The sequence below is a fragment of the Xyrauchen texanus genome, chromosome 44, assembly GCF_025860055.1.
Source record: "Xyrauchen texanus isolate HMW12.3.18 chromosome 44, RBS_HiC_50CHRs, whole genome shotgun sequence".
Taxonomy (NCBI): Eukaryota; Metazoa; Chordata; class Actinopteri; order Cypriniformes; family Catostomidae; genus Xyrauchen; species Xyrauchen texanus.
This window is the reverse complement of record NC_068319.1, coordinates 24,972,027-24,985,010: the sequence shown is the minus strand read 5'-3', so window position 1 is coordinate 24,985,010 and position 12,984 is coordinate 24,972,027. Positions and strand designations below refer to the sequence as shown.

Genomic DNA, 12,984 nt, shown 5'->3' with positions numbered 1-12,984 from the left:
AATACAAATGTTATATCCATTATCTTGCATAAGATAAATATGACAATTTTGACTCATCCAGAAGAGGGAGCCATACCGGATATTCTGCAAGAGAAGGCAAAAACAATGATGTCATCAAAGGGCCAGGAGTAGTCTTTGTGAGGAGGGTGGAAGGCCAGTTTCTTGGTGCCCTCTTTGCGGAGGTCCAGCAGAATAGTTGAGTGAACCATCGGCACAGGGTAGCAGCCCAGCTTCTTACGGTGTTTTGTGGGAAAATATTCTGCAGTACGACGGTAGTAACCCTTAAACAGACAGAAAACTCAACAACATAGACAAAGAACCAAAGGATTACCTGCCAACTGTGGGCCTAAACATGAAAACCTAAATTAAAATAGAAAATTAACTTGGAATTAAAATAATATTGAACAGAATGAACACTTCTGACCAAAAAGTGATGTTATATGTCTTAGGAGATACTCACTATGACACTCGTGATGAAATTCCCATTCACACAAATACAGTGGCCCCAAAAAGTATTTAGACACTTAAAGAAATATTCCAGGTTCAATACAAGATACGCTCAATTGACATCATTTCCATGTCGAACAATGTTGATTGAGCTTAACTTGTATTGAACCCGGAGTATTCAATAACACTTAATGTTTGAATACAACTACCACAGAACAAGTGGTATTTATTTTAAAGAAAGATAGCAGATGCATACTTTTCTAAAAAATGTCAATGAAATAAAATGTTTGTTCGCTTATAATGATAAAACAATATATCTAGGGCTTTATTTTAAAAGCACTAAGCACAGCATTATGCCATAAGTTATAAGCGCAAAGTCAATTTTGTCATGCAAGCATGTGCTAAGTCTAGGCGCAAGTGGGTTAGGCGAAATTGCATGTGCAAGGCGCTAATGGACTAGATCACTTGCAATTGAATTATTAGGTTCTTCTCCGACGTCGTCAGCGTACTATAATATAGTCCATTCCCTGTCAAGCACCAGCAATATAATGAAAGATGGCACATTAATAAGAAGTCAGTAGTGTAAATGGACTGAAGAATATAAATATGGACTTGCGTTCTTTTGTGTATTAACTGGTCCTTGTTAAATGTCAGGCAAATTTCTAGTGACACGCTGCTTTTATACACATGGAAAATGTGGTTCTCGTCAGGATTTGGATTTTGGATCTGCTAGGCCTGTGACTATTATTAAATAATTGTCAAATCACAGTTATTTGATCTAAATGCATTTATTTTATAGCCGCGATTATTGTGCACTTTAAATTCCAAACACATTTTACTGTCCAAATAACGAAATGCATGGCGCATTTGAGTGTCTCATTTAATTGCACTCCGACTGTCTCACTGAGCCGCGCAGCACTAAGTGCAGCTCCTGAAGAGCGTGTGGAGATGAACCACTTCTGAACCGGACTTGAAGCGCTGTGATGCACATGCCGTCTGCGGAGGTTTGCGAAAAAACTCCCGCGGAAATATAAATGAGGATTTTAGTGAATGCAAAGCATTCCAGTTTCACTTTCATTTAAAGATTGTATAATGGCAAATGTTGTTTGTCGCTGTGGGTTCATACACGCAGTGGAGCCCTGTGTCAAAATTGATTCGATCGTCCTCCACTGTCTGATGAGGCTTTGCAGGTATGTTCAGATACCCATAACGCTCTTTGTTGCACAGGTACATCTGAACCTCTGTTTAACCAAATAAATAAGGGCTCGTGGGTAGAGGTCTTCACGGGTCCACCCGAACCCGACCCGGACCCATTCTTGTACTTCGGGTCCGGGGTCTGTTCAACATCAACAACAGTGACGCGATGACTTTACCAATTGACAATTGGCTCTTTTATTTAGAAGGCGGGACATATTCTGCCATATCGGTGTTTGACAGATGACGTAAACCGAAGTGCATTATTGGCGTCGACGCGATTTTTGAGATATTGTGGTTGGAGTTCGTTCGTTTTGTAAATCTAAAATCTATGATCAGACACATCTCAGAGAGCACAGATGACAGCAAATTAGTAATGTTAACGTCAGCGGCCATCATTATAGTTCAAAAGGGCAAACAGTGTTATCTTATTATGCGAGATACAAAAAAAATGCAAAGCTGCAAAGTCGGTTTGTCATCCGCCACCTTTACAGCAAGTGGACATTTGAAGCTGAAATAATGAGTGGATTATACATGCTCTTTCAATCAGCAAGAGAGGAACAACATGGATGTTATTATACCAACTTTCTTGGCAAGGTGGATGGATTTTATGTGTAATGGTCAGGTACAGGAGAGAAGGCTACTAATGTTATATTAGGTAAGACACAAAGTTGTATTTTCACAACTTGTAAATTAACTTGTTAATAGCAATTAGCTGTGCGATCTGTGCTGATCGGGTTCAATCGGATCTGTTTGTCCCAGCCGGGTCCGGGTCCGGGTCCAGATTTCAAATAATAGACGGGTTCGAGTTGGTTCCTGGTAGTACATTTACGGCATTTCTCGGTTCTGCACGGGTCCGGGTGCAAACTTTCAAATAATAGACGGGTCTGGGTTGGTTCCGGGTAGCACATTTCCGGATCTCTTCGGATTCGGGCACACATTTTTGGACCGGTGTAGACCTCTACTCGTGCGTTTAATCAGAGAGCTTTAAAATAAGTTGTGAATATAAAGAATTTGAGATAGAAACATTTTACAATTGTATCCTTTATAATTAAGCAATATCACATGAGCAAGAGTGCGATATGGCCCTACATCAGCACTGCTGTGATTCGGCCGCAGGCTCATGTAGGGCCATATAGCACAATTGTAAGTGTGATATTGCTTATATACAACAGTTCAATGAACAAGTAAATTTTCAAAAATTAGGAAAAACCGAGTACGGTCATAAAAAGGCATTTGTGCATGGAACTACTTTCTTACGTGACGGATCAGAATCTGCCGTTGCTGGTTCAAAACAAATGATGCATCCAAGCCTCCATTAGTAATTCAAAAAGTTCACTTCAGAAATAGTATCACAGCTTGTGCTGTTTCTAACAAGTCATTGGATAAACTAGGATAGATGGCTGGATGCGTGTGTGTGTGTTGTCTGAGAGAGAGAGAGAGAGAGAGAGAGAGAGAGAGAGAGAGAGATGGAGCATGTGCAATCACCTGTTGCCAAACCCATTCAGAGATGCTGTCAGCTTTCTCAGTGGAAAATAGACGTCCAAGTGTGGGTATTTCTCTCTATTTCATGGTAGCCGGTGCGCAAGAGTCATTCACTATAGAAACATTGATGTCCTCTGCCATTTTAAACAGTATGTGTCCAATGTGGAAACTCTGATAAAAGGTAAGCACTTGAGTTCTGTAATAAATCTGTTGTGTCTCTCAGCATGAGCCTTAATCCTGAAGTTGTCCGTTTATAGACGTTTAAAGCTATTTCCTAGCTTTGGTAATGTATTAGTAATACAAGCAATTATGAAGAGCTATTATATGTAAACAATGACTAACGGATTCACTTCACGACACAAAAATTATCTTTTGCCACCACCTGCTGGCTAATATATGTATTTTCAAAAATAAAGACAGTAACTCCTAACACATCTGCACTGCGCTTACAATTTAGTTTAAAACAGCATGAACACATGCGGAGTGATACACACAGTGAAGCGTCAAAGTGCTGATGCTGTCAGACCATCAGTGCTCATGGAGCGTCTCTCGTCCAATCAGATTTGAGGACCGGAACTAACAGTGGTTATTATAATTATAATATAATATAATATTATTCAGGTTGGTTGGGTTTCAACAACAAGCACAAACAGTTTAAACGCAAAATTGATCAAGACTAAAAGGAGAGACAGTTATTAAGTTATTTGAAATATTTTGATTCACAAGTTTTAAAAAGCCTTAAAGGAAATAATGTAAATGTTAAATATGAATAAATGACTTCTTAATGTTTATGAAGAACACATAGACCTATGACAAAAAGCAATTTGAATGATAATAAATCATTATTGTCATGAGAGCACTAAAACGGACAATTAATGATTGTAATCGCAATTATTTGTTTGACAATTAATTGACAGCCAAATTTCATAATTGTTACAGCACTACTGTAAGTCAAATGGGAGTGTTAGTTAATTGTATGAACTACATCTGTGGTTACTCTGCCAGGACACCTGTGAGAACTTCAGGGGAATTAACTTAACACATTCCCTAAAAATCACATCGACACGGGTTGGTTAAAAGTAATTAAAAAATATATATATTTCTCAAAAGTTAGTTCTGAGAAAAGTGCCAGCATTATTTGTGAAAAGATGCCTCTTGGTTTGATATTTTATTAACTAATGCAATGAAATTCATACATTTTAATTCTCATAAGTTTTCAAATACTTTCTGGAGCCGTATGTCAAATCAAACAAATTAGGTTGATTTAGGTGACATGTAAAGTTCTGTCTGAAGATTTTAAAAAGGAAAGGTGTTACTTCATTGCAACACTAGAACCAGTTCTGGTCATTTTTATCAGCGTTATGTTTGGTGTATGGCAGGATGGAATGTTAGCTATAGCATATTGCATTTCATAAGATCTACCAGTACACAAATGTCACACAGTGATGTACACTTTTAAGCTAAAAATTGTTTTTACCTGTGGAGTGATGCCACACCAGTAGTTGGAGTATGCTGACTGTGAGTCCAGCATGGGGGCAATAACAGACTTATTCTCCGCCATGAGGAGGTGCAGTGTGTCAGGATTGGTCAGGATATTATCTGTGTCTGAATACTGTAGATGATTAAATAAAAACAGACGTTTTTTTCCAAAAAGTAACAGACTGCATAATCTTAAAAAAAAAAAAGGTTTACATAGGCAGTCATAATATAAACAAATAAACAGCAAAGAAACATAATATAAGCAAAAATAATTCCTGTTAAATCTATTGGCAAACTTCAAATTTCAGACTCCAATAAGAACGAGCCCCTATTGACCTTTATGAATCTTGACCTGGTCGTACCTTTTTGATTATTCCTATGAGATACTGGGTTTGTGAGCTAAAATTTGGGGTATATATGATCTAACTGGGTCATACCAGAATGTAGTCAGCCCAGCGTTTCAATGCAAAGTTCTTCGCTGCCTGTTTGAGCTTCATAATATACTCATAACGGCCATTAGTCCAGTGCTTAGGCCCCAGCTCACCTGCATAGGACCTGCAGATAGAACAAGCAATGAAACCAGGAGGGCTAAAACCTGTATATTTTCAAAAACATTTACGTCCGATCACTTATAAAAGTAATAGCACACATCAACCGAACACACGATTTAAGCATTTCTCATTTTGTAATGCATGCATAAGGACAGCATGTGCATGGCATATAATGGAAATCTCACGTGGGTTTATCCATAGGTCTCCACTCGACGTAGTGATATTGTGTTTGCATGATGGTGAGCCACTCTCGAAGGACTGCTGTTGTGTTGTCAATGTTGTGGTCTGTCGCTGCCCTACAGGAAACAAAAATAATTGGAAAGAGTAGAATTGATTATGGCTGTAAAGTTATTACACAAAGTCAGTGTGAACATGTACAAACCCTCTAACCAATGACTGGAAATGTACATCATCGCACCATTAGCTGGGTAATTCCCAGCCAACCACATGTAAGCTATTGCTTTATCTAAGCAATTAAGTCTGCTCACAATCTATCACATTGCTGTTTCAGTGTGCTAATGCGGCAACCTCCACCGCCCCACCACCACCAGTTGAGTCCTGTCCTGCATGGGGGTAGGCTCCTTGCCCCTGCCTCCTATCTCTAGCAGGATATGACGGTTCCGAGTACTACAACTTCGGACCGCCAGACGGGGCCTACGCCAATGAGAGACATTACTTTTCTGTTTTATATTCATCAAATAAATGTCATCTTCAATTTCACTCAAGTCTGCGAGTCTTCCTGATAGAAGTGAATTTAGGGCAACAGTAACAAATAAACTACAATGCAAACCGATCTCATAAAAAATAGTACATTACATACAAGTTGGCTATTTCGTATGGTCTTGTATGATGTTGTTCGCATAAACTCATATGACTTCATCACGTGGAGATGTCTAATGCGGAAGCGTGCATTCCGTGCACCAGGAGTTAAGGTAGGGCTGCACAATTAATCTAAAAATGAATCGCGATTACGGCTGCCACGATTATGTAATCGTGAAAACTGACGATTACAGCATTCAATTTAAGTCTGCTCTTTTTGTAGATTTAACATTTTCACGAATCTCAAAAACTCCAATCGCATATGACTGGTCAAAAATTATCTAACGATGATCTTACATGAACGAGATCACCATTGAAGATCTAACGGGATCAATGGTCCCCTGCCTCGCTACCAAAGGTCTTACTGAATGTAGTAACTTGATTGATTTAAATCGGCTGTTAATAAGTTTGAATATTGAATGTGCCATATTATTTACTGTTTGTGTACTAATAATTTAAGCAGTAATTTAGCTATTATTTAATTTATTCTATACCATAGATATCAATTTAAAATAATTTGTATTTGCCTTACTTAAACAATCATTATTACAATATAAAATACAATAAAATATAATGCTTAAAAAGATGCTTTAAAGAAACTGGAGTGCAGCTCATATCCACCATTGAAATCTGCTACTCTGAAGAACCACATGGTGAATTACTTTGTGACATCACGGTAATTTAATATTGTAATCAACATTAAAAATCGCGATTACAATATCAAGGGCAATAATGAACAATTGTGATTTTTTTTGCTATAGTCATGCAGCCCTTCGTTAAGGACAAACTAATTAATATTATACCCTTACCCAATCCCCTTATCTAAACTTAACCAATCAGTAGAGTGTGTAAACATGATAGGAAGTGGGTGTGTGTGACTTAAGTAAGTATTAGATGGAAACGATGTCCAGCGATGTCAATGGCTTTAGTGAAAGTCGTAGGAATTCAAACGAGTGCAGTCCCACAATATCATACGAATTAGCCAAATTTAGAACAGTCGTACGAATCCTGATGGTTTCGCCGTGAAAGTATGTTGAATGTAATATTTTTTGGACATGCTTTACATTTCAGTATTTCCGAATTGAATTGTTATGTGCATATATGGTACTGATTAATACAAATGAACAACATGCACTTGAGTATTTTGTGGAGCTGATTGTAATCATATTAACAATGTTATAACATGTAATAACGACTCTTCCTATTTAAGGGCATCAAAATTCTTTAGGCCAATTTCTGCTAAAGGAATGCTTGTAGACACAAGTATCCTTATAAATCCTTGTAAATAGTTAAATCCTGCAAAACATCGTAGACTAAATACTTTTGCTCAGCATATTTTTAATTAATATAAACTAGCAATCAAATGCATGTGCATAATGTCCATCATAAATATAAATACGGGAAGTTGTTAGCTGAGGAAAATGGGATCTGCTTTTAGGAGAAAGTCTGAAGTCAATGGGAGGAGGTGATGGAAAACAAATAAGATTGACCTTTTGACTTCTACTTTCTTAAATAATAAGAAAGAACATTGAAAACGTAAACTGCAGGAAGGACTTCACCTACCATATAGAGATGCGCTTTTTGGGATAGTTTAATCTCTCCAGAGCTCCGAGGAAGTATGGTAAAGAATGAGCGGCGTTACGTGCGATTATAGCTATTACGAGCGTGGGCGGCTGCATTTGTGACTCTTCGGTATAATTTTCCTCTGTAAAGTAACATTGTGCTACCGCAAGTATCGTCAAAATAGTTATAATCCAAGATAACATGGTTGGACTGGATTTCGATTGTCAGCGGCGTCGCTCCACACATAGACCCCATCCGCGTCAGCAGCTGAGGGGAAGAGGGAATTTCACACTCCCCTTAATGTCTCCGTTCCCCCGAGAAGCCAACGTGTGCTGTTCGCTGCGTTTATTCAACTTCCGGATACGTTTAATACCAAATGTTACATTTTTTGTATGTTCAATGAGCATTTACATACATTCGCTAATGTTTACAACTGTTACAATGATTCAAAGTACGATGTCGACATTCATTGCGTTACATTTTTACAGTGTTAAATATAGCATTGTAGCAATTTTATCAGTTAAAATGTTTTCAAAACAGTGTTGGCACTTAACGCTTTTTTATCGTCGCCTCCAAAAGAGACCTACATGTGTTGCCGTTATCGACTAAATCAATAACTAAGAAACTAGTATTTTTGGCTGTTTTTTATTATTATTTTACGTTTAGTTTTAACTAATAATAAGCTAAGAAGAGTAATACGCTTCTTAATATTATAATTTGTTGCGTTGCGTATTTAATAAACGTGTAAAATAACAAATTAAAAGCCATAACTAAAACAAGCGTTTCATAAAATACTAATTAGATAAGCTGGCGTTTATTAACAACCAAAACCTTGTGAAAGTATTTTACAGAATTAAAGAAATAAGAAATATATATATATATATATATATATATATATATATATATATATATATATATATATATATATATATATATATATATATATATATAAAGGCACTACTTTAATAGAAAATGCTTTTATTTTCCAAAACCACCATGTAAAGTTCTCTTAACTACGTTCATGGAATGTTTACTTTCATAGAATGACCTCAAGAGGGATGTGTTGAGCTTATTTTACAACCGATGGCGAGAATTTAAGTATAACGTTGCTCTGTTGCCTCTTAATAATAATAATAGAAATGTGTTAATGCACACACACACACACACACACACACACAAATATGATTGCCATCTACTGTTACCTCAAAGATCTATTTTTAATTGATTGAACCCTTATACATTTCTTTTGTTTGGTGTAACCTAATTTGTCTGGTGTATTTAGTCAGATTATTTTTTTTTTTTACTTTAATAAAAACAGTTAATTTAGATGTTAACACATGCCATATCGAGTAAAGGTCTAACCCTGAAGTGTCTCATGTATTATGGAAGCCCAGTCCTGCCACTTTATTTCAACATAATTACTTTTTATCTCATAATTATGATTTCTTTCATGTCAAATTTATAACTTTGTATCTCATAATTTTAATTTGACAAAGCAAGTTATATTATTATATATATATTATGTTGAAATAAAGTAAAAATTATGAGACACGGTTATAATTTTGAGATAAAGTCATAATTATTAGATAAAAAGTTATAATTATTAGATAAAAGTCAATTATGAGGAAAAAAGCCATAATTTTGAGATAAAACTTAATGTTTAAATAAAAAGCCATAATTATGAGATTAAAAATCATAATTATCAGATACAAAGTAATCTCATAATTCTGATTTAGAGTATATCATAATTATGAATTAGCATCTCTTAATTATGATTTAGTATCTCATAATTATGATTTAGCATTTTTATTATTATTATTTTTTAAATAATTTTTTTTTTTTTTTAAATGTGATGGAAATGGGCTTCCCTTGGCTGTAAAATAAAACACTTTAACAAAAGTGTGCACAATACAAAATTGATTCCATCTTGCATTTTTTACTAGTTGTTCACTTGCAAAGGAAAGTAAAATGTATCAGTGGCAATCCACTCTATTGAGTTCTTTCCTTTTTGAATGCTCAGACACTCATCCCAGACTTGGAAGGTGAGGCTAGAGGAAGGAGTTGAAGAGGAAGACTTTAGAGGGTGTAATCAGGAAAGAAAACAGCATGGATGGGGAATGATCAGGACCAAGAGATAAAGGTACTGAGTGAGCTGTCATCCAGCTAAACTGAATTTAGAAGCTTTCAAGTTGCATCTGTGTCATTGACCAGTGGCACTATCTGTAACATTTAAATTAGACACCATGCTCTGGCCTGGCATGGAGACTTGGGTCAAAGGGAGTGTCGTTTCATGGTACCCCACGCCTACCCCTCCAACCCTTGGCCCTCGAAGGGCACTTTCCCAGCGCCTTCAGCACAGCCAAGCCTGAGAGAGTTCACCAACATCCCAACTAACTTTTCACTGCTGGGTCAAAGGTCTGAAGAACAGGGCAACAGGGTGTGGCGGGGGTCAAAGCCACACAAAACAACTAGCTGGGCCCAAACATTTATTCAGAAAAGGTTGGAGGCATTGTTCCCCTTGGACAACTTTGATTAAGCCACTTTATCCTATGCCTAGTGGGGGGTCTGTCATGAGCCTATGGATATATAGTAGACATGTGGCCTTCAAAGTGCATGGGGGGCAGGAAAGTCCAACGGTCCAAGAATCTCTGCAGACTCTTTCTCCATGTCTTCCCCTTTTCTTTACTGGGTCAGTCAAAATCCCTGAAAGGGCAGCTGCAACACTCTGGGAAAGCCTCAAACTTAGATCAGCATGGCAATAATCGATAATCGTGTTCCCATACAGATGTCTCACGGCTCATAAGCTCAATAACTGTCACTCACGGTCCCACGGTCAGCTATATCACAAGAACTTAGAAGTCATGGCATGACAGCTCAACACTGAATGATTTATCTTTATAATTTATGTTTCTTTGAATCTTTACTGACTGTTTGAAGAGGTTTGGTTCAGGAAAAGACATGTATGTGAATTGCTTATTTAGGCCTATATGTCATCAACAGTTTCAAGATTCTCAAAACCACTTTTGATATCAATACAACTCCAGTGGTCTAATATACTGTATGTCTTCAGAAGCGATGCAATCACTTTGGGTGAGACACAGATCAATAATTCAGTACTTTTAACCATAAACCTCCACTTTAACTTTCAGAATCTGGAGATTTATAATAAAAGAATTACATAAATATTGATCTGTTTCTCACCCACACTTATCATATCACATGGAAGACATAGATTTAACCATTGGAGTCATATGGATTACTTTTTGCTGCCTTTATGTGATTGTTGGAGCTGAAATTGTCTGATCACCATTCACTTGCATTGTATGGACCTACAGAGCTGAGATATTCTTCTACAAATCTTTGTTTGTGCTCACCGGAAGAAAGAGTCACAAAACAAAACAGCTGTTTTTTGTTGCTTTCACTGCGGTGATTTCCCAGAGGTGTCCATCCTTACCGCTCTTCCTCTCCCAGCATCACGCTCCATAGATGTTGCTCGGCCACACCCCCATCGCCCGACTCAGGCGGGGGCCATCTGGCCTGTTACTATGTTGTATTTGGGTAATCGGAAGGGATGACAACGTACCACTACCCCTGGGGTCATTATGATATGATGCTCTAGATTCATACAACCCGGAAGAGGCAAGAACACTTCTGAGAATTCTCCTTGCAACCTTGCAACCTCCGTGACTTGGGATGGTAAGAGGTGGTCTCCACAAGTGACTCGATTGGTGGCTTCATCTCCAATCTAAAATCCTCCCTCTCCAGAACCACCATTGCCAAAGTTATGGGGATGGCCTCTTTCCACAGGTTTAGGAGGATGAGGTGGAAACTCTGAGGTGCTCTGCCTCCATCTGTTCTTTTATCCTCATAATCGATTTCCCCAACTCGCTGTGTGACCTCAAAGGGTCCATGCCACTTGGAGAGTAATTTAGAGCTTGATGTGGGGAGCAATACAAGGACTTTACCTCCAGGTGTTAATTCCCATAGCCAAGTACCCCTATTATACAGCCGGCTTTGACGTTCTTGAGCCTGGAGCAAATTCTCCTGTGTTAATTGCCCCAGTTTGTAGAGTTTAGCTCTCAGGTCAAGAACTTATTGAATTTCTTTTTGCTGTTGAAGGTCCCTCCTCCCAATTTTCATTCGAGCACACCGCGCAGTCGACGCCTATAATGGGGAGAACCCCGTGGAGGCATCTCGTACTACAAATAACAGGGGTTCGAGCCACTTGTCCCAATTTAAATCATCTTCATGCACAAACTTACAAATCATATTCTTTAGGGTCTGACTGAATCGTTTGACCAAGTTGTCCATTTGGGGTGGTAAATGCTGGTGCGAATCGATTTAATCCCCAATAATTCATACAGTTTGCATAGTGTACGTGACATAAATGTAGTGCCCTGATCAGTGAGGATTTCTTTTGGAATCCCCATTCGGGAGAGAATTCTGAAGAGTCCCTCCGCAATACTTTGCAATGAAATAATACTTTGCACTGAAATGTTGCAAAGAACCAGCACAAAGCGATACCCTTTCGAAAGGGACATCGATCAACCGAAGGGGGTTCAATGCCGCTTGAATGGCCGGCCAATAGAAACAGGCCATTAGACTGTTTTGTGTTTTTTCCTGCCCTAAGTGACCCACCATCGGATTATAATGAGCCGTCTGGAAAACATTTCCTGATGGCTCAGAGATATTAATAATTGGGTTGTATCCTTCTTTGTCTGAGTGTCCTGCGTCACACAATACAACAATTCCTTGATAATTGAAAAATATGAAGGTTTGTTAGAGGCATTGACTATCAGTCACATGCTCGATCGGGGGAGGCCTGTGGCGCATCAGGGATCCAGACCAATGTTTCCACCTCCATCGCGGGCCATTGGTCTTGGAAATTCCAAGGATCCCTGCAGCTCCAGCAGACCGGCCCAGACTTTACGCCCACAACCACAGGCAGCGGATTCACCAGCCTGTGGGGGAGAGCAGAGAGGGTTAGGGGAAAATGGCCCATGGGACAGGAGAACCGGTTTTGGGATTGGAACAGGATGATGGGAAGGAAAGGGGGAGGGAAGAGAGAGAGAGAGAAGAGGGCTCGCCAGCCCCTGAATACGCCACCAAATGGTCCTCAGCTAGCTGGACCGCCTCATCGCACGGTGCCGGGCAGTGGCACTGGACCCATTTGCATTTGATTGCCAGCAGCAACCGCCGGCTGGAGTCATGGAGCTGTTGGGCAAAGGCAAACGGCAAGCTGAGCTCACCAAGCATCAGCGAGTGGAAATGTAGGCGGTACTGCTCTGCGATACAGTCGACCTGTTGCAAGATAACTTGCTTCAAGTCCTGATACCCCAGAAGTTTAGCGACAGGTAGTTGTTGGGCTGCTAGTAGTGCTTCTCCCGACAGCAGTGGCAGCAGGTAGAACTCCCGCTGGAACTCCGGCCATCCCGCTGATTCCACC

General features: G+C 38.9%; 1 protein-coding gene across 1 annotated transcript in view; it reads right to left on the bottom strand.

Annotated features, from left to right (window-relative positions):
* The window catches only part of LOC127636915 (probable inactive glycosyltransferase 25 family member 3), a 36,240-nt gene extending 28,352 nt beyond the window's left edge, over positions 1 to 7,888 (bottom strand). The window contains exons 1-5 of the mRNA XM_052117716.1: positions 7,539 to 7,888; positions 5,342 to 5,452; positions 5,043 to 5,160; positions 4,604 to 4,738; positions 77 to 281 (exon numbers count right to left, since the gene is read on the bottom strand). Of these exons, the coding sequence (XP_051973676.1) occupies positions 77 to 281; positions 4,604 to 4,738; positions 5,043 to 5,160; positions 5,342 to 5,452; positions 7,539 to 7,741 (772 nt within the window). The 5' untranslated portion in view covers positions 7,742 to 7,888. The remainder of the gene's footprint in view (positions 1 to 76; positions 282 to 4,603; positions 4,739 to 5,042; positions 5,161 to 5,341; positions 5,453 to 7,538) is intronic.
* Between the last annotated feature and the right edge of the window lie 5,096 nt (positions 7,889 to 12,984).